The following is a 25,761-nucleotide window of genomic DNA, read 5'->3' on the forward strand; positions in this document are numbered from 1 at the left end:
TGAGGTACTTTTCAATATTTCTACAAGTAAATGATTGATTTGGAAATCTTGCATGTCATTATTATTAGCATTAATTATTGCTTGCAAATAGTATTACCCGAAGCAGGTGCATTTAATGATCCTGTCTTAAAATACCTGACAGGGAAAATGGCAAAATACCACAGCTATTTTTATTTCTTATTATGGCTTTGAAAACACAAAAACATCTTCAGTTGAGGCTGTCACAAAATTGGTTTCTTCTCTACATCTATACATAGAACACTGAGTAACTCATGAAGATTAGAAGAAAAAAAAAGTTTTACTGAAAAGCAGGCATTTTTGAAATTGGCACAAATAAAGAAGGAATCTGAAAAAAATTACATTTGTATTTCTTTCTTAACAAGTGTGTCTTAAATACAACATTTTAGGAGTACTAACTATGCTTTTTTTGCTATAGCTATTAAAAGTTTCATTCCTGAGATTTTTGGAGTCAAAATTTTTTTTTTTTTTTTTTTTTTTTTTTTTATATTTTTTTTTTTATTTTTTTATTTTTTTTTTTATTTTTTATTTTTTTTTTTTAATTTTATTTTATTTTTAAACTTTACATAACTGTATTAGATTTGCCAAATATCAAAATGGAGTCAAAATTTTTAAAGCAAGCACAGAGGAAAAGATGTTTTCACCAGATGGAAGGGTGAACTGTAGATCAACACCCCAGCCAGTTATTTTTTGTCATTTTTCCATACATTAGCTTTTTCATTTGGGATATATTCATACAGTAATTTACTCCTTACCTACTGGGCCCTACATATGCCATGTTCTCAAAGAGCTGAAACAGTCAGCTGAAAGATGGTGCATAAGTAGAAGTTATTGTTACTAAATATTTGCCATTGTAGGTAGCTTCCTTCTTTTAAAGTGTGAACATAGAGACAAAATGAGCTTTTTACATCTGCTTTGACTTAAATAACAATTCAAGTATCTCTTTTAAAATGAAGTTCTGAAGAAATTAACATTTATGAATCACAAATTTAAATACATCTTCTGAAAGGCAGAATATTCCTGGAATATCCCTTGTTTAGACTATAAAGATCAAAACCTAGCTTTGGTTCATGTCATATTTTTGATAGTTCCTCATTTTTTAAAGTCTATATACTTAACTAATCATTTAGAGAAAATGAACATCACATGCGTGAAAGGAAGGCTTAAAACAGTAACATTTCACTTAAAAAGCTATATTCAATAGAAGATGGAGTATGTCATTTGTGCTTCTTTTCAGTTAAAGCTGACATATAAGATGTTCACTGCATTTTCGTGTGAAATGGGGTTGTGTCGTAATCTTGAAAATGAATTCCCTTAGAAGTTGTGATCTTCATAATAGCACCATTCAAAGCATCATCCTCAATGAGTGTTATTAATCCATTGGCAATCATTGAAGGGCTAAATATAAAGGGAAAATCAATAATTTAAAATTAAAGAATAAGCCATAATTGTCACATCATTTTGAGTTATTTTTGAAGTATCTATTACCTTTAACAAATAATTGGGAAATGTATGTTATGCAGCACTGCTACCTGAGTTTTTAATTCAATGAGATATTCACTGAATTATAAATTTCTGTAGATGTCCACACCTAAACTTCTGTTATTTTGATAGGAAGGATTCATAAATTTATCCTTATTATTTACATTGAGTAAATGATTATTTTCCCAACTTTAGCCTAACAGAAGAATTTAGGCCTATCAGAAATATTCTTAGAGTAGAAATTTAAAGAATTGTCAGTTTAGTTACTCAGTCATATCTGACTCTTTGCCGTCCCATGGACTGCAGAATGCCAGGCCTCCCTGTCCATCACCAACTCCCAGAGCCTACTCAAACTCATGTTCATCGAGTCGGTGATGCCATCCAACCATCTCATCCTCTGTCGTCCCTTTCTCCTCCTGCCTTCAATCTTCCCCGGCATCAGGGTCTTTTCTAATAAGTCAGTTCTTCGCATCAGGTGGCCAAAGTATTGGAGTTTCAGCTTCAGCATCAGTCCTTCCAATGACTATTCAGGACTGATTTCCTTTAGGATGGACTGCTTGGATCTCCTTGCAGTCCAAGGGACTCTCAAGAGTCTTCTCCAACATCACAGTTCAAAAGCATCAATTTCTTTGGTGCTCAGCTTTCTTTATAGTCCAAGTCTCACATCCATATATGAAGACTGGAAAAACCATAGCCTTGACTAGACGGACCTTTGTTGGCAAAGTAATGTCTCTGCTTTTTAATATACTGTCTAGGTTGGTCAGAGTTCTTCTTCCAAGGAGCAAGAGTCTTTTAATTTCATGGCTGAAGTCACCATCTGCAGTGATTTTGGAGCCCAAAAAAATAAAGTCACTCACTGTTTCCATTGTTTCTCCATCTATTTGCCATGAAGCGATGATACTGGATGGCATGATCTTCGTTTTCTGAATGTTGAGCTTTAAGCCAACTTTTTCACTCTCCACTTTCACTTTCATCAAGAGGCTTTTTAGTTCTTCTTCACTTTCTGCCATAAGGTTAGTGTCATCACATATCTGAGGTTATTGATGTTTCTACCAGCAATCTTCATTCCAATTTGTGCTTCATCCAGCCTGGCATTTCTCATGATGTACTCTGCATATAAGTTAAATAAGCAGGGTGACAATATACAGCCTTAGCGTACTCATTTCCTGATTTGGAACCAGTCTGTTGTTCCATGTCCAGTTCTAACTGTTGCTTCTTGACCTGCGTACTGATTTCTCAGGAGGTAGAATTGTAGAAGGAGAAAGAATTTTAGAAGGAGAAAGAATTGTAGCCAACATTTGTTGAATGTCTATTATTTATCTGCGGCTGTTTTAAGTAACTTCCATTTATCAACTTGTTTGTAGACTTTTCAAAGTCCTGTAAGCTTGTTTTACGATCACTCCCATTCTACACGTGGGAAAACTGAGATACCCAGAGGTTGACGGATAAGTTTATGGTCGGTGGTGGAGTCAGGATTTGATACCGATGACTCCATCCTGTGAAATGTCAACTGCTCTAACTCAGACATGGTTAGGAAAGTGGTTGAAGTTAGAGGGCCACATGAAATGTCATGAAGGGTATATTTAAACATTGCTTGGAATTTAGGCAGATAAGGTATCACTTCTTCGAAAGACAATTAAACATCACCTTTAAAAAAAATACTTCCTTATGGCTGAAGGTATTAATAATGCATTCTCTACATCTAAAAACAAAATTCATGATATATAACTACAGTTTATTCAGAAACCCAGAAAAAAGTTTTTTTGCAGAGAAGCTTGCATGAGTTTTTCAGATGTAAAAGTTAATTTTTTCCCTTTTGATTGCTTATGTCTATATAGCCCTTTGCTTTGTCATATTAAAGGAAGATAGGTATAGCTTTACTTACTCCAAAATTCCATAGTATTTCATCATATCCTTGATAGGACCCATGTATTCTATATATTTCCCCATGTTTTCTTCTTTTTCAATGGATTTGAGGATGGGTGTATCAACAAAGCCTGGGCAAATTGCGTTCAGTCTCACACCACTGTTCATGAGATTAGCAGCCATCTGTTAATTGGAAGTAGAAGGTTGCAGGTTTCAGGAGTTTCGTAAATGTATCATGTAGGATAAACTGATAAGTAAAGCTAGTTAAAAGACTCTGATGTGAAAACCACTAAACAGCTATCCTTCTAGCTCTATAAAGATGGCTCTGGTAAGGCTGATTGATGGCAGAAAGTAAAGGAATACAAAACTAAAGTGGTAAACTGATTCCCAAAAGCCTCACTTGATTACTTTCTAAAAAATTCAGTATTGGGCACTTCTGAAGATACTTGATTATCTAAAGTACTCTTACCTACTGAACACTGCAGGAAGCTGAAAGTAAGGAGCTAAGGCTTAGGTGGAAAGATGTATCTGTATGCCTGAGCCCCTCCACTGTCCACCTGAAAGTACCACAACATTGCTAATCAGCCATACCCCACCACACACATAAAAAGCTTAAAATAAAATAAAAAAAGCTAAGGCTTTAGAAGTGATATCCCAAGTTTTCTTTGAAATGGGTTGTATTAAAGTATTCTTACTTGCTTAAAAATACTTTTAGTGGAAAATTTTAGGACTTTGATTATTCTAAAGACATTTAGTAATTGGCACTATCTGGAAGACAATTTTCAAGTATTTTCAGACTAACATATTTTGGCTTAATTTTCAACCTATACATTTTATCTGAACTATTTTTAAAACAAAATTTAAGTCAGTTGTTTGTAGATTCCTTTTTGCTTCCTTGTTAAAATTTACTCATAAGACCTCAAATCAATACTCATAGCACTTTCAAGTTTATCTGTGGACAAACACAGAGTACTAAGAAATTTGAGTTGCCTGATGTGGACTAAGGTCAAACAAAATGATGCTCTGCTTTCTTGTTTCAGCTCCTCTACCATAAACACGCATCCTTTTCAGGGTACTTGCCCAGGTTTTTCTCATCTTTATGCTTTTTGTTGGTGATTTTACTATTTGAAATGCCCTCAAGGCATAGTGCTGAAGTGCTGTCTAGTATTTCTAAGTGCAAGAAGGCTGTAATGTGCCTTATGGGAGAAAATACATACATTAGCGGAGCTTCCTTCAGGTGTGAGGTATAAATGCTATTGGCCATGCTATTAATAATACAATACATATTACACACAATACATATTAAATAAGGTGTCTTTAAATGGAAATATACTTAATACTATGCTATGTGTAGATTGGTTGACCAAGACATTGTGACAAGTTCCTTGCAGGAACTTAACCCCAAATTTCCCTTAAAAGCAATAGTTCAGTATCCTCTAATTCAGTGTTTGCAAGTGATTTTACAGAACATAACTAATGAATAATGAGTATCAACTGTACAAGTTCCAGTCTTGCAACTGTAAATGCAACATTTCTGGTCTTTGCTTTGATTTACTCTGCTTCCCTGGTGGCTCAGCAGTAAAGGATCCACCTGCAATGCAGGAGCTGCAGGAGACATGGGTTTGATCCCTGTGTCAGGAAGATCCCCTGCAGGAGGGCATGGCAATCCACGCCAGTTATTCCTGTCTGGAGAATCCCATGGACAGGGCAGCCTGGCGGGCTACAGTCCATGGGGTTGCAAACAGTCTGACACCAGTGAAGCAATTTAGCGTGCATGCATGAATGTACTTTGCTTTGTAATAGTGTTATGTGTTCATTAAAAGTTGATTTAAAGATTAAGACTTTGCAAGTTAAAATTTCCAATCAGTTTCAATTAGCAGTGTGGCAGCTGCTCATCTTCCTTTTTGACTGAGCATTTACCATTCACCATCTGCTTTCTCTAGGCCTATCATTTCTTGCTATTAATGATTTCCTCGTCATCAAGCCCCTCTCTCTGTCTCAACTAGACTAACCACTGCAGAGGTCTCTCAACTGCTCTTTCGTCTTCTTCTTTTGTCCTCTCTCATACATTTTCTTTGTTTTGTCTTTTGGCAGCACCACATGGCTTGAGGGATCTTAGTTCCCTGACCAGGGATTGAACCCTCACCCCTGGCAGTGAGAGTGCAGAGTCATAACCACTGGATCACCAGAGAATTCCTATACATTCTCTAAATAGTAGCAAGAATGGTCCTCTTCACATGGAAATATAATCTTGTCTCTCCTGTGCAGAAAAGACCCAATGACGGCCATACTTAGAATAAAGTCCAAGTTCATGACTTTGATCCGTAAGTCGCCTTTGGTCTGGTTCTTGCTTACACCTCCGATCAATCATCCTTCTACTTTACCCTTGTTCATCAGGCTCCACTTAAGCTGTACATTTTTTTTCAATTATTATAAAAAGGTACATCATACTATCAACGCATATGGTCAGTTACGGCTAAAATATTTTTCTAAGCTCCGCACACATTTACCCTATATCTCTATGGGGACAGAATCCTTGACAATGCTACCAGGTAAAAGCTAGCCTCACCCCTTCCTCCATCCTCCAGGCTCTGACTCATTTTTACCATATTGTCAGGATAAGTAATGCCTTGAGCATTTAAGGAAGTCTTACAGTTAAGGATTTTTTAATTCGGAGTCAATTTCAAAAATAAAGGCTATCTTTTTGTTTTTTTAATCCTTAAGGATTTTTTCAGTAACCTGTGTTTAGAATATACTTCATGTTAAAATAATCTACTCTATAGTTGGTCCTTTATGTTACCTGGAAACTATTTTTAATAATAAATAAGGATGAGATGGTTAGCTAGTATCACCAACTCAAAGGACATTAATTTCAGCAAACTCTGGGAAATTGTGAAAGGCCAAGGAAGTCTGGCGTGCTGCAGTCCATGGGATCACAGACAGTCAGAAGAGGCTTAGTGACTGAACAACAACTCTGAAGTATAATTTATTTTTCTATCTTTAAATGTATCAAAAAAAAATTTTAAGCAAATTTTGGCTTTTTTTTTTTTTTTTTCATAAAAATGTAAACATACAACACACTACCTGCACTGTTTACTTTTTCTGCCCTTTTTTTTATTTTTTTGATCATACCATGCAGCATGTGTGATCTTAGTTCCTTGACCAAAGATTGCACCCATGCCCCCTGCATTGAAAGCGAGGAATCTCAACAACTGGACCACCAGGGAAGTCCCTAAATGTACTGAATTTTAACTCTGTTCCCCTCTACTTTATAGAGCTCATCTGTCACATTTGCCCAGAAAGAGAAAGAGAGATATTGTGGCTGTGTTCTCACCGCTGCCGAGCGTGTGAATCCAACTATGCCATGTTTTGAAGCACAATAAACAGGCTGCTGTGCAACAGGCATGAGCCCTGAAACAGACAAATAAAAACCAAAAACAATTTTTATTTAAAAAAAGCAGACAAACCCCAACAATTGCTGTGAAAATAAATAATCTGTGCCTGTTCCATTTTAAGATTAATCTTAGAGAATACTCTAAGGTCATCACTGGACAACTTTGTAAAACTCACTAGTTCTAGCATCGTATACTTCTAGCATGACCTCTGCTCTATTGTTCTGAATTTACAGTTGGTAAGTTACAGCCTAGAGATACAGGCAAGGGTGATATAAAAGTTTATCTGCCTCCTTGACAAAGTCAAGAAAAGTTGACCTTATCTAAAACACCAAAAGAATCATCTTGAAATCCAGTAAGTTATTATCTAATTTTCAGTTTTTAAGCCTGGACTTTAAAAAGTGTATATTCTACATTTTTTAAGGCTGAAGGAATTTAGATAGCTTAAGCAGGATTTGGAGGGTTTTATTTGTCTTCATTTTAAGTTGGTCAGCATTTCTCTGCCCTGAACTGCCCTGAAAGATGCCTCTAAGTGTTGAAGAAAATTAAAAATTAACTTCTTTTGATTCTGAGGTAGCAGATGCCTAGATCTCATTCCATGACTTAGGAAAAGAAAACCAGAAACAAACATGTTTGATCCTATTTTATTTCCTTTCATAATTACATGCTCAACAACAGAATTCAAGCAATTTTACAATTGGATAATTTTCCATAGACATGCAATAGTAACTGTTCAAATATATGATTAAATTCACAGTCCAGGAAAAGATAGTATTGTAGCATATATAGTATCTTTTCTCACCTACCTCCCAGCCCAACAGCACCTCCTACCCAAAGAAATGAAACAAGAAAAACAAACTTTACTGTAGATATTTGTACTATCAAACGTTTGTTTTGAAATTTTTTTTTCTGTTTTATGGGAGTATAGCCAATTAACAATGTTGTGATAGTTTCAGGAGAACAGTGAAGGGTCTCAGGCATACATATACATGTATCCATTCTTCCCCAAACTCCCCTGGATGGGAGGGGATTTGGGGGGAGACAGTAGGTCCTTGTTGGTTATCCATTTCAAATACAGCAGTATGTACATGTCCATCACAAACTCCCTAACACAGGGAGGCCTGGCGTGCTGTGATTCATGGGGTCGCAAAGAGTCGGACACGACTGAGCGACTGAACTGAACTGAACTGAAGTGAAGTGAACTGAACTGAACTATCCCTTCTCCCATCTTTCCCCCGAGCAAACTTAAGTCCGTGCTCTATGTCTGTGAGCCTGTTTTCTAAGTAAGTTCACTTTTATTTCTCCTAATTGTCAATTCTCTATCTCAATCAACAGTGAAACTTAATTACAGCCGTTTTTCCATCTTGGCTTTTAACTTCCTGAGCTAACATGCTCTATCATTTTTTAAATTTGTGCCTTCTCCAAATCAGGAAGCAGCAATCCCTGATTACTATAATGTTATTACTATCAAATATCATGCTAATACTACTAAATGATTCTGCTGAGACGTGCTCACCTCTACCCAGCTAACTAGTCCCAGAACGCTACGGATGGATCATGAGCCGGTTATGCCAAAGTTCAGCGAACTTTAACCACTTCCTGGGTGCCTGCCAGGTCTCAATTTATGAAGTATGTTTGCTCAAGAGCAGTTTAAATCCCTGAGATGGTAGATCACACAGAGTGCATCCACCCAGTGATCTCAAAGCATGGAACATGTGGTTCTCCTTTTCGTTTTGTTTTTGTTCAGTAACATGTGCAAGTTAATTAAGGTCTTCAGTGTCAGTCAACAAGAAAGAATTAATGATTCTTTCACAGATGTATTAGGTATACAGGTGTATTAAGAGATCAAGATAAAGCAAATAAACAGGTACAGTCAGACACTGCTGCTTCTTGTTCTTGTAAGTTAGTTACTGTTCTACTGTCTCCTTCAGTGTTTATGAGGCCAAGGCAATGGTGGAAGGTGGTGTTCACAGACAGCAGGAAATGCAGAGTGAATCTGAATCAGAGATGAGCTAGTTGACAGGCACAAAACCCAGAAGGACACTGTTCACAGATGTTGTCAAAGATGAAGGTGGAGTGAATTTCTGTTACATATGTGGGAGCAATGATCTTCTGAACTCAAACTAGTTCTAAGTGTCACAGCAGTGAAGGAGATCTAATATTGTTGTGTTGCTTCTAAGAAGCAAGCTGCAAAATGCACTTTCCTTTAAAGGTATATTAGACATGCAATCAGAATTTGTCTGCATCTTTGAAGTGGCGCTTGGTCTTGTAACTCTCCTAGCATTCCAGTGATATTTTCACTGTGATCCTGTGAAATGTTTCCTCTTGCTCTGCTTTCACTTTCTGGTATTAGATCAAAGGCTGCATAAATCCTTTTCAGACATTCAAAAACCAAACATCCTTTTAAGGTATTTTTACAGCTTGGTGGTATAACTGGCATAAAATAAACTGCACATATTTAAAGTGTGTGGTTTGATAAGTTTTGACATACGTCGACACCCATGAAACCATGACCACAATCAAGATATGAACACAAACATCCCCCAAAAGTTTCCTTGTGTGTACTCTGTCATCCCGTCCTTCTGCCTTTCCTTCCCCTCTAAGCAACCACTGATCTGTTCTGCGTCACTATAGATTAGGAGTTTATATAAATATAAGCACACAATGTAAACTTTTCTATCTGGATTCTTTCAGGATAATTCTTATGGGATTCATCCCATTTTGTAATGTCTATCAATAGCTCATTTCTCTTTCTTTCTTTTTCTGAATAGTATTATACTGTAAGGGTATACCTATCAATTGCATATACCTTGCTCTTTTGATAGATATATTCAGTTCGGAGGATGATAAAAGAAAGAAAATTCTATTTTTCAATTATTTTATTCAGGCAACTTGTAGTTAATTTAGTTAAATAGTTTTTCTTTATCTCCCACTACTTGCAGATTTTAACTACTGCTTCTTACGTTTCGAACAGCTAAAGATCCTACAGGGTTTTTTCCCCAGCTTGCCAACTGACTTTCAGTGTTGACATTTGCTCTTTCTCCTTCAGTTTGCTGCTTTGGAAAGGAAGGCTAAAGGGAGAGAGAAAAGTGTTTTTGTTTTTTTGACAATGACTTTAACTGAGGTTGAAATGTTTCAGAAATCCAACATTTTCTCTTGGACCTCACAATCCAAGTATAAACATTATTTCTGTTGCAGTCAACTTCAGTGTTGGTTAGCCATACTCTGTTACAGACCTTAGACTCACAGTGCTAACATATACTCATATATGGTTTCCACATGCTTCACATAAAAATCTGTTCTGAGGCTAGAAATAAGGGTCAGCACAGAGAATTGTTCAGGGTGTGTCCAATATGACTCTGGGATCACCACTCACATGGTAGTTTGTAGAAATTGTGCCCCACAGAGTTCCTGCAGTTTATAACCTGCACAACCATACATGGAAGCCCTCTGTGGTAGAGGAGGATGAACCAGTGGAGGTAGGAAGAAAACAAGTTAAGCTAAGTGTCATAGAAATTAAAGATGGAAATATTTTAAGAAGCCTATATTGGTTACTTTTATCAAGTGCAGAATCGAAAGAGAATCACTTTTCTTTGAGATATTAACAAGTCTCAAAATCTCTCATCTAAAAATTGTAGCTGTCACCCAAAAGTAAATAAAAATAAAAAACTGGTGCCAAAAAATCCATGATGAACAACAACAAAAAAAATCAAACTTAAAAAAATAAATATAGTAGCCCTCTTGGTTTCACCTCTCTCCAGCTGCCTCTGCATAGCTCCATAGTTCACCCAAATAAGGCTTTCATCTGACCAATCCAGTCAAACAGATCTTGTGGAGGTTGCCAGTGACCTATGTCTGCTAAGGCTAACCCTTCATCTTCCTGGACACTTTCCTCAGCAGCAACCAACACAGTGAATTAAGCTCTCCTCAAAACACTTCCCTCCTTTCGCTGGTGTCCTTCCGCCTCATGCTTGCTAGCAGCACCTCCTCCTCCTCAACCAGACCCAGGAATAGGCTGGAGGACCCAAGAGCTGACCTTGGCCCTCTCTGCCTTTTAAAATAATTTTATTTATTTATTTTTGGCTGCCCTGGGTCTTCCTTGCTGTGTGGGCTTTCTCTAGACTCAGAGAGTGGGAGCCACCATCTAGCGTACAGGCTTCTCACTGCAGTATCTTCTCTTGTTGCAGAACATTGGATCTAGGTGCATGAGCTCTATGGTTGCAGCTCCTGGGCTCTAGAGCATGGCTCAAAAGTTGTGGTGCACAGCTTAGTTGCTCCAAGGCATGTGGGATTCTTCCTAGACCAGAGGTCAAACCCGTGTGCCCTGCATTGGCATGAAGATGCTTTACCACTCACTGAGCTACCAAGGAAGTCCCTCTCTTTCTATGCACACTTTTCCCCTATGTGACTTTATCCACTCTTGTGGATGAAATTCATTCTCTCAATGTCTCTTTCATTCTCTCTCTCTCACATAAACACACATGATTTTTAAATTTAAATTCCACATTTCCAGCCAGGATCTCTTCCTCTGTCTCGAGACTTCCCATTAGTTTTCTTCCCTTAAAACACAGTGTGTGCTAATTCAAAAGCTTTTATAGGAGTGAATTCATTTTAGAAATATGTGTTTGGTACCAATTAGGTGCCAAATAGAATGAAAACATGTTTTAAATTGTTAGTTATAAATGTATAAAACCAAGGGGAGGATCACCATTTGACCAGAATGTCATCTCTTATATTATTTAACCGTTTAAAAATGTCCTTTTAATTGAATTTGTTGAGAGGAATTACAGGAGTTTGGATCTGGGGTGCCAGACTAGCTGATCTCAAATCCTGAATCCACCACAGTGAGCTCTACCTTTGCAGGGGTTACTTCTGGATACTGTGGTGTTTTCCTTGTGTGAACTTGAGGAGGAATAGTAGCCATTGTGAGTCCTAAATGAGCTAATTTACACAAAATACTTAAAACTGTGCATACCACATAAGAAGCTCTACCTACCATTTGCTGTTATTTTTCTATAAATGCAAATTAAACATTTTTCTTAAGATGAAACATCTCAAAGTCTTGTTTTATTAATCAGTTTACCTGTTTCTCCACAGTGTACCTTTTTATGAAAATGTATCTTTTACACTAAAATGCCACATATCTGGTACAGCATCCTAACTCGATTTGGTTTCTGACCCTTGGCCAACTGTGGACTGTTGCTAATCCTAATTCAAAAGTCTTTGCAGAGTGCCTTCATTTAAGAACTATGTATTCAGTAACTTTAAATACAAAGGATAATGAAGTAGTATTTCAAATATGCTCTGTTGAAATGTGTAAACCAAACCGGAGGGCCCCTCGTGCAGGGGTAGGGTAGAACTTTGATATTCAACCAGCCAGATGACCCCATCTGACTTCACAGGGAGTTCTGCCAGTATAATGACTGCAGGCGCAGTTGCTGGAATGAATTTAGATATTTTAAAATCTTGCAAATTAATTCTCATATGCACAGAGAAATTCTTTTGTCTTCATGTTAAAGGATTTAAGAATAACAAAACAAGGATTGTGACCAGGAGAGAACAGTCTCTAAAGAAATGTCATTTTGTTGGACGTTGTGGGGAATCCTCAATTGTGCTTAAAAATAGATGTCTTAAATTATAAAAAAGTTAGGAAGAAACTTTTAATGCTTATTTATTCTAGGCCCAGCACTGTGCAAGTTTACTTAAAGAATTGCAAAATGGCTCTCTCCAAAATAGAACACGTCTAATTAGTAGCAGGTTTATGTCTGTCATAACTGAGATTAAGAAAAATAACATCAACAGAGCAACACACTCTGTCCATGAAACAGAGAAATATTTTCTACAACCACTCAGGATAATAATACCAAATGACACAAACTGATGGAATAACTATCAAAAAATGTTTAAATACTTGGAAATTAAACATGCAATTACAGAATAAAGTCATTCAGAAAGATAAAATATCATTTCCATTTCCACATTAGTTCTTCTACCTTTAACATTCTTTCTACCCATATTTACAAAAGATAGCTTCAATATCTACATTTCACGGAGAGTAAAAAGCTCAAAAGCACCATTTCACTGGTGCAAAAAACTGAAATATGCTCAGATGGCAATTGTACTGAATCCATGAACATACTTGCTTTTAAGTGGATAGAAACCATGTAAAATAAACTATACAGAAGTGTTAAAGGAATTCGACTTAGGAAAGTAAATTGAGAGTCTAAACTTACTGATGTCTTTGCATGATAAACTTTGGGCTCAGCAGCTAACTCTTCACATTTCCTACCCATCTCACGTTGTCTACCTATCTCTCTGCGTTTGACCACCACTTCTCTAATAGAAGGGGAAGCGAGAACTAGTGAGAACGCATTTATCTATGTTTACACAGAAAGCTAACTGAAGTAACTGGTGGATGTCTTCATTATATGATCTTTCACAAAGTAGAACCCCTTATCTGATGCTGCTATTTCTTTCCCCCTCAGTCTCATGCCTGCCATTAACAAATTATGCTTTGAAATGTGCCATGACATAAAAAGTGGCATAAATTTTCACAAAATGACATCTTCATAATAAAAATCTTTCCAAAAGGTAACTTCAGTAGCACTTTCCAGGGACTGTTAATGCTCAGAAAGTTGCCCCTAATATCCCATCAAAATACCCCTTCCTAAAAGTTCAATTATTGCCTATGCTGGGTTTAGAGGAATGTCCCTGTGCAAACTTTAGGGGCTTGCTCCTCAAAGAATGTCCCTGTGCAAACTTGGGGGCCAAGGACTGGCATCATAATTGCAGGACCCGCCCTAGAGTAGAATTTATCTCTAAACAAAGGTAATATCTCTCATACTGAATTCTGAAAGACTATTCCTTAACAGTCTTCCCCACCCCAACACAGCTGCTGCTGCTGCTGCTAAGTCACTTCAGTCATGTCCGACTCTGTGCAACCCCATAGACGGCAGCTCACCAGGCTCCCCCGTCCCTGGGATTCTCCAGGCAAGAACACTGGAGTGGGTTGCCATTTCCTTCTCCAACGCATGAAAGTGAAAAGTGAAAGTGAAGTCTCTCAGTCATGTCCAACACTTCGCGACCTCATGGACTGCAGCCTACCAGGCTCCTCTGTCCATGGGATTTTCCAGGCAAGAGTACTGGAGTGGGGTGCCATTGCCTTCTCCGCCAAACACAGCTAGGAAATGCTAAATTTTTTATCCATTTCTCAAAGGCCAATATATAAATATTTGACCTTTCCTACTGACTCATTCTAGTGTGTGTCTTCTTAATAATTTTAAGTCATAAGACAGCAAAATGGCACCATGAAAACATTCTTTGGTACTAAAGGAGGGAGGTGGCTCTTTGGACCAATGAAGATCCAGATCATGCAGAGTCATCCATTGTACAAGATACACTAAAATCGTTGTTGTTCAATCTCTAAGTTGTGTCCAATTCTGCAATCCCAAGGACTGCAGCATGCCAAGCTTCTCTGTCCTTCACTGTCTCCCTAAGTTTGCTCAAACTCATGTCCATTGCTTTCTTTACTAATTCTCACCACTTTAACCAAGTTATGCAACTTGTTCAAGATGAGTTGTTCAACTATAAATTGTAGATAATTAAACAGGCTTCTATTGTAGGGAACTGTGAAAGTTAAATGTGACATCGTACAGCCAATGGTTTATCACAATGCCTGGAACTTGGCATTTGCTAAATATGTTAGTTCCCCTTCTTTAAAGCAAGAAGAGTTACAGAGGGTTGTGCCATGTGATAACCTGAAATTTCTGGTCTGTTGTGACATTGCAGCCCAAATGCTTCTCTTCAGGCCACGTGAGTCTTAAAGACTTTCACTGCTTATTATGTTTCTGCTTTGTCTATGCCATGATAACTAATGGGTTGGCTAAAAAAGTTTATTTGGGTTTTTCCATAAGATGTAACAGAAAAACCCAAATGAACTTTTTTGGCCAGCCCAATATTTAGTGCTACATACTTACAAGAGACACTGACATATAGCTCCTGGGGTATAAAGTTTGCTTTCATACCCCAATACCTTTCTGTAGATGTTCAACATGTTTAGTTAACTTGAATGTGTTATTTAAAGTGGTAACCTTAGCACTTTTACTGTAACACTACAAATTATATTGTTCTAGATATGACATGGAAGAAAAGTTATGACCAACCTAGATAGCATATTGAAAACAGAGACATTACTTTGCCAACAAAGGTCCGTCTAGTCAAGGCTATGGTTTTTCCAGTGGTCATGTATGGATGTGAGAGTTGGACTGTGAAGAAGGCTGAGCGCCAAAGAATTGATGCTTTTGAACTGTGGTGTTGGAGAAGACTCTTGAGAGTTCCTTGGACTGCAAGGAAATCCAACCTGTCCACTCTGAAGGAGATCAGCCCTGGGATTTCTTTGGAAGGAATGATGCTAAAGCTGAAACTCCAGTACTTTGGGCACCTCATGCAAAGAGTTGACTCATTGGAAAAGACTCTGATGCTGGGAAGGATTGGGGGCAGGAGAAGGGGACGACAGAAGATGAGATGGCTGGATGGCATCACTGACTCGATGGACGTCAGTCTGACATGAGTCTGAGTGAACTCCGGGAGTTGGTGATGGACCAGGAGGCCTGGCATGCTGCGATTCATGGGGTCGCAAAGAGTTGGACATGACTGAGCAACTGAACTGAACTGAACTGAACTGAGATATGACATAGCTCAAATGGGTACGTCACTGGGCTAGTATTTAGCTACAAAAATTCTAAGATATCCAAATATTTTCACAGGACTCTTAATGTTTTCAATTCAGTGATATGACCTTCATAGTGTCACTCACAAAATGCCACTGAGTGCCTTATTTCTGAAGCACATAGATCACCTGCAGCAAACACCAAGACCGCAGTAGCTGAGCAGCTGGGAGCAGGTTTGGTGAGCAGACTCCTTTTCCTATGATGACTTCTCCTCTTTTCCCACTATTTGAGTAACTAAGTATAAAGAAGCATACTTGACTCCTATTGGATGTCTTGGGCTTCCCAGATGGCTCATTAGTAAAGACCCACCTCCCAATGCAGGAGGCATGAGTTTGATCCCTGGGTTGGGAAGATCCTCTGGAGGAGGAAATGACAACCCACTCCAGTATTCTTGCCTGGAGAATCCCATGGACAGAGGAGCCTGGCGGGCTACAGTCCACGGGGTCACAAAGAGTCAGACACAACTGAGCACTCACGCACACATATATGGGATGTCTTATGGGAGCAGAGCTGTTTGATTATCTGCATTAAACCAGACTTTGCTCTTCTCTGTTGTTCAACTTTTCTTGCTTAATAATTAAGGATGAATGTGGCAAACTGAGTGCAGGTTTATGTATTAGATTTATAGACAAAAGCTCATACAGAAGAGTCTATGTGGTTAACAGAGATTGGAACAACTTCCCTGGCTCCAGACTGGAGACACCCTTCCCTCAACACAGCAAAGAATCACTCTCTACTGTAACTACTCCTCTGTTTGTTAAACTTATTAATTGCATCTGATATTCTGTCTGCGTCAGTGGTCATTACTCATTAACTCCTCTGCCCAAACCAGTGTGTCAACTTGAGGTTTTACTATGACACTAAATGATTCCACTGGATCTGGGCACGAGATCATGGGATGGACTCTGGTTGGACTGAATAGTACCCATTATTCCTTCAACAGACAGAGCAGTAGGGGAAAGAGGAAAGGTCTATAGGGAAGGAACATCTGGAAAACACAGGAAGCAAGCACTAGAACTACTTTTCCTATGATTTCATTTGTCAGTTGTATCTCATATAAGCTGAGAAGTAAAAACAAACAAACAAAATTTTGACTCTGGTAATTCTCAAAGACGTTTTTGGTCAGCTGACGTCTGCCAACACGCTCTGACTTCAAGGGCACAAAATTTTTGATATTAATTCTGAGGAAAGTGTGAAGATGTGAGACATCCACAATTTATTCTCTGCTATACTATTATAAAATCTTGTATTTTTATCAAACTGATTTCATTAAGGGAAGATCAGAGGCTCATAATGAGTGGATAAAACACAAAACAGTACATTTTAATATTCTTTCTGAGATGAGAGAACCTCAGTGTCAAAGCCAAGGGTCAGAGGAAGGCTAGCAGGGGTTGCCCAGGTGGGTCAGAGGCAACAAGGAAATGGTGTTAGATGTTGCAGGTGTGGAAGATGGGCATCATGAAGGTACCCAGCCAAATGTAATGGACAGAGATGAACCAATGAATCACCATCAGTGGAATTGCCCTGCCTATCGGGAAGAATAACAGAGGGAGAATCATTTAGCATTGCTCTGATTTTCACTAGATTGTAAGAGTGTCAGAAAGTAACTCAAAGGCAGAATGGTATCCTCACTGAATTTCCATCCATTCATTGCTTTGTCTACACGACTAGCAAAAGATTCACACATGCTTCCCAATATTAACTCTGGGAAAATGAATAAGAGTTCATTAACACTCAGGATGAGAAGTGTGACACACCAAACTCTTAGCCAAGAAAGGCAAGTGGACATCTCAGGTGAGTGGACATCTAAATTGCTCTTCTGTTTGGCATGTTTTGACTTGTGACATTGGTAATCTCCCCACATGGTTCCAGGGCTTTACTCTGTGTGTGTCAAACAGGGCAAAAGCTTAAGCTTTCACTGAAGGTTGAGTAAGTAGTCCTGAGATTAAAATAGTGCCCAGGAGTCCTGAATATACTGGGACATCACACTGGCTTAATTAAGTTACAGGACTTCAGTTTCTCTTTCTTTATAGTTAGGCTAAGAGAGACATGGAAACAGACACAGATTTAACAAACTTATAGACAGAAGAGATAGAAAATCTTGCGGTTAAGGCATAGGGGATCTCCTATCAGGCTGCTATTATGAGAATTCCAACTCCTAAGCTTCCTTGCATGTAAGATTGTGCAAGATACTTATTACGCTCTCCAGACTAGGCTCCCTTATCTTCAAGATGGAGATTATAGAAACTACTGCACAGGGCTGTTGAGAGAATTAAATGAGATAAGGACTTCCCTAGTGGCTTAGTCGGTAGAGAATCCACCTGCAATGTGGGAGACCTAGGTTCGATCCCTGGGTTGGGAAGATCCCCTGGAGAAGGGCATGGTAACCCATTCCAGTATGCTTGCCTGGAGAATCCCCATGGACAGAGGAGCCTGGTGGGCTACCATCCATGGAGTCACAAAGAGTCGGACATGACTGAGTGACTAAGCACAGCACAAGGTGTCCATAGTATTTAGAAGAGTATCCTGTAAATGGTGAGTGCTCAGTTAAAGTTAATTGCTGTTATATGTTTAAATAATTTCATTGGATAAGAGGCAGTACTACATTGCATTTCTCTATTCATGCTCTTGGGGGAAATTGAGCCTCTTCTGCTACAGAATCTCTCCCAGAGAATCCTATATTGATTCAACACTGAGGGCTTCTAGTCCTCTTGAGACTGAAATCAGTGCCTCCAATAATACAAGGTCAAGGGTCTCCCACTATATGGCATTCATGGTTCTCCAAGTGTTACTAGACCTCTTAACTTTAAGAAGGAATTCATGGAATTACCTTTTGATTGCCACCATAGGTTCTTTTCCACGTTTATATTTTAATAAACTATTAAACATTTTTCTTAATTCTCCAATCATTTATATATTTTTCTTAGGATTTTATTCAAAGGTGTATAGATTTAGCCTTGACAATTTCCCTTTAGGATTCCAGTCTCTGGGAATCTAAACTTCAGCCCTCTCTAGGATCAAATATGTCTTTTAAGTATTTCCCATGCTTTCACCTTTTTCTTGGACTTGAAATATTATAATTTGTAAGTAGATGTCACATTAGGAAAACTAACCAGATTACCCTGAACAGTTTATGTAACTACATCTATAATAACTCTAGAGATGTCATTTTTGTCTTGAAGCAACCCAGAAAATGAAATGCTAGTTTATTTTTGAGAACCTCTAAAGAAGGAGATGTCTACATTTCTACTCGGGTGAAGTTCACAGTGGTTTAAGCACTATCTGACAATGATTCTCAATGGAATGAGAAAAACGCAGAGCCTCAGACAGGTATGTGATCACAGGCACCTCTAATGCTGATGCTTGCAATGCTACTGGAACTGAGAGGTGGAGAACAGGCAGTGGGCACACTGGTTCTGCCATTACCACAATAACTGAAACCAACCTGATGACTGAAGAAAGTCTCGTTTTTGGACATAGATAGTTTAGACTTGGTGTTAATATTGGTCAGGTTTCTAAAATTTCATGACTCCACTTGAACTATTCAAGAACTATTCACGATGATTTTCCTAGAATTTTCAAAGTGAAGTCTTTTGCTCCAAAAGTTCCTGCCAAAAGGATTATAGCTGCTGCTGTGCTGTGCTTAGTTGTGCTCGACTCTTTGTAATCCCATGGACTGTAGCCTACCAGGCTCCTCTGTCCATGGCATTCTCCAGGCAATAATATTGGAGCGGGTTGCCATTTTTTACTCCAGGGTATCTTCCCGACCCAGGGATCGAACCTGCATCTCTAGTGTTTCCTGCATTGGCAGTGGGTTCTTTACCACTGTGCCACCTGGGAAACCCTAATGGTTTATGGCTTATACCAAGTAAAATGATATCAGCTGACTGCAAGTCACATAGCCCTGAATAAAACACAATTTGAATGGCATATTGTGGAAAGAATGATCAGCTCTCTGCTGATGTCCACCCTTAGGCACACAACTTGCCTGCATTTCCCAGACTCCCAGCTTCAGCCAGCCTGGTTTCCCAAAAGGCTGCGTACAGAAAAGGTTTCCTGCAGCGAGCATCTTGCCCTAGGTTGATCCAGGAGTGAGGAATAAGTTTGTGCTATATTTAAGCCACTACCTGTTTGGGTCTATTTATGAAAGAAGTTTAGCACTGGAGGGAGGTGGAGTATGGCATCTCAAAATATGTCACCTGGGCATAAGGGTGACTTTTGAGCTAAAGGCACTTGTAAAACAGCAGATGCAAGGGAACACTTTAATCTCTCTTTTCTTCCTGAAAACAGGACACAGAACTTCCATGTAAAAGATGCTGTCCCAGTCCCAGGAGGAAGGAAACTTTATCATCAGAGACTGGTGTCAAGGAGAAGAGACATCTATACAGATCTTGTTAAAATAACTCTTATCTTTATTGAGTCTCCTCATATATTTTAGTTACTTTCCCGCAAATGCCTCGCTTCACTCAACCCAGTTTACAAACACTGAGGTCTCACCATTTCTTTGGATCTTCATTTTTCCCACGGGGGCTCTTGTGGACATGTGAGAACCTGTATGCTTTGCTCCTCTGTTGATCTATCTTATGTCAATTTAATTCTTGCACTGGGCTAGAGGCACTGAGAAAGAGAGAAAGTTTGGTTTCCCCTACAGTATATCCCAACTAATTATATATGCCATATTTTAAAATTATACACTCTTACTACCATCACACATGAGTAGAGATACCTTAACTTCATTTTAGTCCTTTTTAGTTCATCAAAGGTGTTTTTACAAACTTTACTGTTTAGGAATCTCACAATAACCTTTGACAAATAGCAACGCTAGGAAAATATATATGTATAGTCAAAGCTATGGCTTTGTCAGTAGCCATGTTTGGATGTAAGAACTGTACCATAAAGAAGGCCGAATGCCAAAGAATTGATGCTATTGAATTAGGATTCCAGTCTCTGAGAATCTAAACTTCAGCCCTCTCTAGGATCAAATATGTCTTTTAAGTATTGCCCATGCTTTCACCTTTTTCTGGAGAAAAAGATCTTCTCCACCTTGTGCTGGAGAAGACTTTTGAGAGTCCCTTGAACTGCAAGGAGACCAATCCAGTTGATCCTAAAGGAAATCAACCCTGAAATTTCATTGCAAGGATTGCTGCTGAAGCTGAAACTCTAATACTTTGGCCACCTGATACAAAGACAACTCATTGGAAAAGAACTTGATGCTGGAAAAGATTGAAGGCAAAAGGAGAAGGGGGCAGCAGAGAATGAAATGGTTAGATAGCATCATTGACTCGATGGACATGAATTAGAGCAAATTCTGGAAGACAGCAGAGGTCAGAGGAGTCTGGTGTGCTACAGTCCTTGGGTTTGAAAGAGTCAGATACGACTTAATGACTAAACAACATGTTTCTTGAAAACAGTACTGTATTAAGTAACTTTAAAGTCACAATTTAAAACAAAAGAAAGAAACTTTGAGTTCAAACTTTTGATATTATGAAACAGAAAATCCCATAGAACCAGTAAAAAGAAAAGTAAACCAAATTGCCATTTCAAACCTGAGTTGGTAATAAATACACTTTGAAGAGATATTTCTGTGGTCCAAATGACCAATAAGAAATCATTATTAACATCATAATTGTCCTTACCTGCTAAAGAGGACATATTAATAATGATGCCACCTTCACCTCCATTTTGCTTGCTCATGTAATCCAAGCCCAGGTAGGTTCCACTGATCACAGAAACCTAGTCCAGGGGCAGAAATAGGAAAACAGAACCATTATATTTTGTGATATAGTCACACCCCAACGTTTCTATTGCTATCTCAGACACTGATGGAGATTCCTGCAAAAGTTATCAATGAAAGGTTATGAAATGGCTGTGTTTTGGTTTTAAGCCAGTAATTAACTCTTTTGTTTGCCTAAATTTGTAGAGCTCATCACATTTCTGCAAAACTTCACTTAGTTGCCCAATTTCTGAGATTTTATGATAAATGTTATATTGCAACAGTATCTTATTAACTTTCATTAATTCATAGCATCTTCAAGAATTCTATATATTCTTTTTCTCTTCTAAATAGTGGATACGAAATTTATTCACCCTGTTTAGCCCATAGTTCTCTTGCCCAGGTATTCTGTGGCACATCCATCTGCTGTGTTTCATTCTCTTGCCTCTTGGAGTATATCATAGTGGATACCCTTGATTGCCTGGACAGTTCTCATTTCCTTCTTTTTTGTATTTGTATCTACTTCTTCATGTAATACAAAGGAAGGCGATCTCCCTTGCTTTAGTGCAGACAGTAGTTAATCTAATTGAGTCACAGAAATCCCATTCACCTTGCCTGTGACTGGTTTAGGAGATGAAAGTGACCCATTTCCCAGCCAATAAGACCAGAGAAGGAGTCAGCTGCAAGTGGGGTCCAGATTGGGGAGGGTGATGAAAGAGGATGCTACAGAGAAATTTTTCAGTGCTCTTAAGAAAACCAAATGATTGCATTACTCCTTTTTCATTGCTTTGTACGCAGGGAATGGCAGGGACATTACTTTGAAAAGCAGAGATATTATTTTGCCAACAAAGGCTCAGTTCAGTTGCTCACTCATGTCCGACTCTTTGCGACCTTGTGGACTGCAGTACAGAAGGCTTCCCTGTCCATTACCAATACCCCAGAGCTTGCTCAATCTCATGTCCATTCAGTAAGTGATGCCATCCAACCATCTCAACCTCTGTCATCCCCTTCTCCTCCCACCTTTCCCAGCATCAGGGTCTTTCCAATGAGTCAGTTCTTCGCATCAGGTGGCCAAAGTAATGAAGTTTCAGCTTCAGCATCAGTCCTTCCAATGAATATTCAGCCCTGATTTTCTTTAGGATGGACTGGTTGGATCTCCTTGCAGTCCAAGGGACTCTCAAGAGTCTTCTCCAAAATCACAGTTCAAAAATATCAATTCTTCAGTGCTCAGCTTTCTTTAGAGTCCAACTCTCTATCCATACATAACTACTGGAAAAACCATAGCTTTGACTAGATGAACCTTTGTCAGCAAAGTAACGTCTCTGCTTTCCAATATGTTATCTAGAATGGTCATAGCTTTTCTTCCAAGGAGCAAGTGTCTTTAAATTTTATGGTTGCCGTCACCATCTGCAGTGGTTTTGGAGCCCCAAAAAAGAAAGTCTCTCACAGTTTCCACTGTTTCCCCATCTATTTGCCATGAAGTAATGGGACCAGATGCCATGATCTTAGTATTCTGAATGTTGAGCTTTAAGCCAACTTTTTCACTCTCCTCTTTCACTTTCATCAAGAGGCTCTTTAGTTCTTCTTCACTTTCTGCCTTAAGGGTGGTGTCATCTGCATATCTGAGGTTATGGATATTTCTCCCAGCAACCTTGATTCCAACTTGTGCTTCATCCAGCCTGGCATTTCTCATGATGTACTCTGAATATTAGTTAAATAAGTAGGGTAACAATATACAGCCTTGACATACTCCTATCTCAATTTTGAACCAGTCTGTTGTTCCAAGTTCGGTTCTAACTGTTGCTTCTTGACCTGCATACAGATTTCTCAGAAGGCAGGTCAGGTGGTCTCGTATTCCCATCTCTTTAAGAATTTTCCAGTTTGTTGTGATCCACACAGTCAAAGGCTTTGGCATAGTCAATAAAGCAGAAGTAGATGTTTTTCTGGAACTCTCTTGCTTTTTCTATGATCCAACAGATGTTGGCACTTTGATCTCTGGTTCCTCTGCCTTTTCTAAATCCAGCTTGAACATCTGGAAGTTCATGGTTTACATACTATTGAAGCCTGGCTTGGATAATTTTGAGCATTACTTTGCTAGCATGTGAAATGAGTGCAATTGTGTGGTAGTTTGAACATTCTTTGGCATTGCCTTTCTTTGGGATTAGAATGAAAACTGACCTTTTCCAGTAGTCATGTATGGATGTGAGAGTTGGAACATAAAGAAGGCTGACTACTGAAGAATTGATGCTTTTGAACTGTGGTGTTGGAGAAGACTCTTGAGAATCCCTTGGATTGAAAAGAGATCAAACCAGTTAGTCCTAATGAAAATCAGTTCTGAATATTCATTGGAAGGACTAATGCTGAAGATGAAGTGCCAATACTTTGGCCACTTGATGCAAAGAACCAACTAATTGGAAAAAACCCTGATGCTGGGAAAGATTGTAGGCAGGAGGAGAAGGGGATGACAGAGGATGAGATGATTGGATGGCATCACTGACTCAATGCACATGAGTTTGAGCAAACTCTGGGAGTTGGTGACGGACAGGGAAGCCTGCCATGCTGCAGTCCATGAGGTGGCAAAGAGTTGGACATGACTGAGTGACTGAACAACAACAATGGCTGGAATGAAGTTATAGAGATAGCATCCTTAAGAGGGAACCACCATGAACGATGGCAGATGGGAGAGATGACGGGACTGTCCTGATACTTTCACAGAGCTGCAGCATCAAGCAGCCTTGAACTCAGTGTCCTGTGAGATCACATAGCTGTTTCACCTAGACTGAGCGGGGGATTATTGTTCCCTGGACACATGGTCTTCAGTAATGAAATCACTTATTTTGTTCATCTCTTTTGCAGCTACCTTTTTGATAGCTTATTCTGTTTTATTACTGACACCCACATATAGGCACCTTTTCGGTATTATTCTAACATTTAAGAATTAATTGGCGCTTCCATGGTGGTCCAGTGGTTAAGAATCTGCCTTGTAGTGCAGAAGACACTGGTTTGACCCCTGGTCCTGAAAGATCCCACACACCACAGAGCAACTAAGCCCATGTGCCGCAACTACTGAGCCTGTGCTCCACAAGAGAAGCCTGTGCATTGTAACCAGAGACAGCCCCTGCTCTCCACAATTAGAGAAAGCCTGCGTGCAACAAAAACCCAGCACAACCAAAAATAAATAAGAACTAACCACTATCAAAAGCAACTTGTGACATGCAACGTATTTGAAACCTTACATTCCCTTTTAGATTTAAGAACGCCTTTCCCTTCCAACTTAGACTTTTAATAGAAAATTTCCTTTTGACATCTTAATTCCTATGACTTTCATTTTTCACAATACTGCAAAGAAAACAATATAACAGAGAATGGGATAACGAGTCTGAACCTGAGGGCATATATTGATGGTTACCTTCTTTTTATTTTAAAAATTCCTTTTGGAGTTTTCTTGACAAACATCCAGAGTTGCCTCTATACCTAACAGTAGTTTTAGCACAAAGAAGTAAACTGAAGATTCTATTCACTCAAGCCATGCATCACTGTGATATTAAGCAAACTCAGGGAGAATGCATAAAACTTGCACATGATTCCCTTTTAAAAGGCAAAAAAAAAAAAAAAAAAACAACCTTCAGTGGTTTATATAAGAAGGATTAACAAATGTACATGGCTGGAATTACTGAAGTCAGATTCTGTGTGTTTCTGTCCAGGTCTCTAGCATGTCTGAACAGAACTTCTGCTTATGTGTATTGGCACTACTCTTTTATTCTCAGGTATTTACAGCTTTGCTGACACCTGTTTTGGGTTTTCAACATCTACATGAGGCAGCCAGATAGAAGATTGGGGAATGTTTCTAATTTTTTTAAAAGCCAGATTTATTTCCTGGTTTTTGATGGAGGAGGAAAAATAATGGTCGTGCCATCTATTATCAGGTTAAGAATTGAGTAATTTTTCAAATGAAATATTCTTCAAATATATCTACAAGAAAAAAACCCCTAATGTTTTAGCTGAACATATATGATATTTTCACCTCTTTTCCTTTACTATGACAATCTCTTCCACATCCCAGATCATATATTAAGGAAAATTCAATGTCTAATTTTACGTGTGGTTAGTCGCTCAGTTGTGTCCGACTCTTTGCAAACCCATGGACTGCAGCCTGCCAGGTTCTTCTGTCCATGGAAATTCTCCAGGCAAGAATACTGGAGTGGGTTGCCATGCCCTCCACAGTATCTTTCCAACCCAGGGATCTAACCCAGGTCTCCAGCATTGCAGGTGGATTCTTTACCGACTGAGCCACCAGGGAAGCCCTAATTTTACATAGTGAGAGTAAGTAAAAACTTGACTATTGACAAAATAATCTAATGAGCACATGCTTACTCAATATTTCTGGTTATGAAGAGAGAATTTTTATATGTATACTGAAATTACAATTGTTTGGTATTCCAAATCTTAAAGTACTTTTTTTCATGAATTAAGGCATTCTGTAACTTAAAAATCACTCTCATAAATTCCCCTATCCTGGAAATAATTCTCTAGTAATAAAGATAAATGGATAAATGAACTT

At 38.7% G+C, this 25,761-nt stretch overlaps 1 protein-coding gene across 1 annotated transcript in view; it reads right to left on the minus strand.

Moving 5' to 3' along the window:
- Positions 1–598: 598 nt before the first annotated feature.
- Positions 599–25,761, minus strand: part of HPGD (15-hydroxyprostaglandin dehydrogenase) — a 33,930-nt gene continuing 8,767 nt past the window's right edge. Inside the window, exons 4-7 of the mRNA XM_055577685.1 lie at positions 21,124–21,220; positions 6,701–6,777; positions 3,386–3,549; positions 599–1,416 (exon numbers count right to left, since the gene is read on the minus strand). Coding sequence (XP_055433660.1) covers positions 1,278–1,416; positions 3,386–3,549; positions 6,701–6,777; positions 21,124–21,220 — 477 coding nt within the window. The 3' untranslated portion in view covers positions 599–1,277. The remainder of the gene's footprint in view (positions 1,417–3,385; positions 3,550–6,700; positions 6,778–21,123; positions 21,221–25,761) is intronic.

Source organism: Bubalus kerabau, chromosome 4 (assembly GCF_029407905.1).
Source record: "Bubalus kerabau isolate K-KA32 ecotype Philippines breed swamp buffalo chromosome 4, PCC_UOA_SB_1v2, whole genome shotgun sequence".
NCBI classification, from domain to species: Eukaryota; Metazoa; Chordata; class Mammalia; order Artiodactyla; family Bovidae; genus Bubalus; species Bubalus kerabau.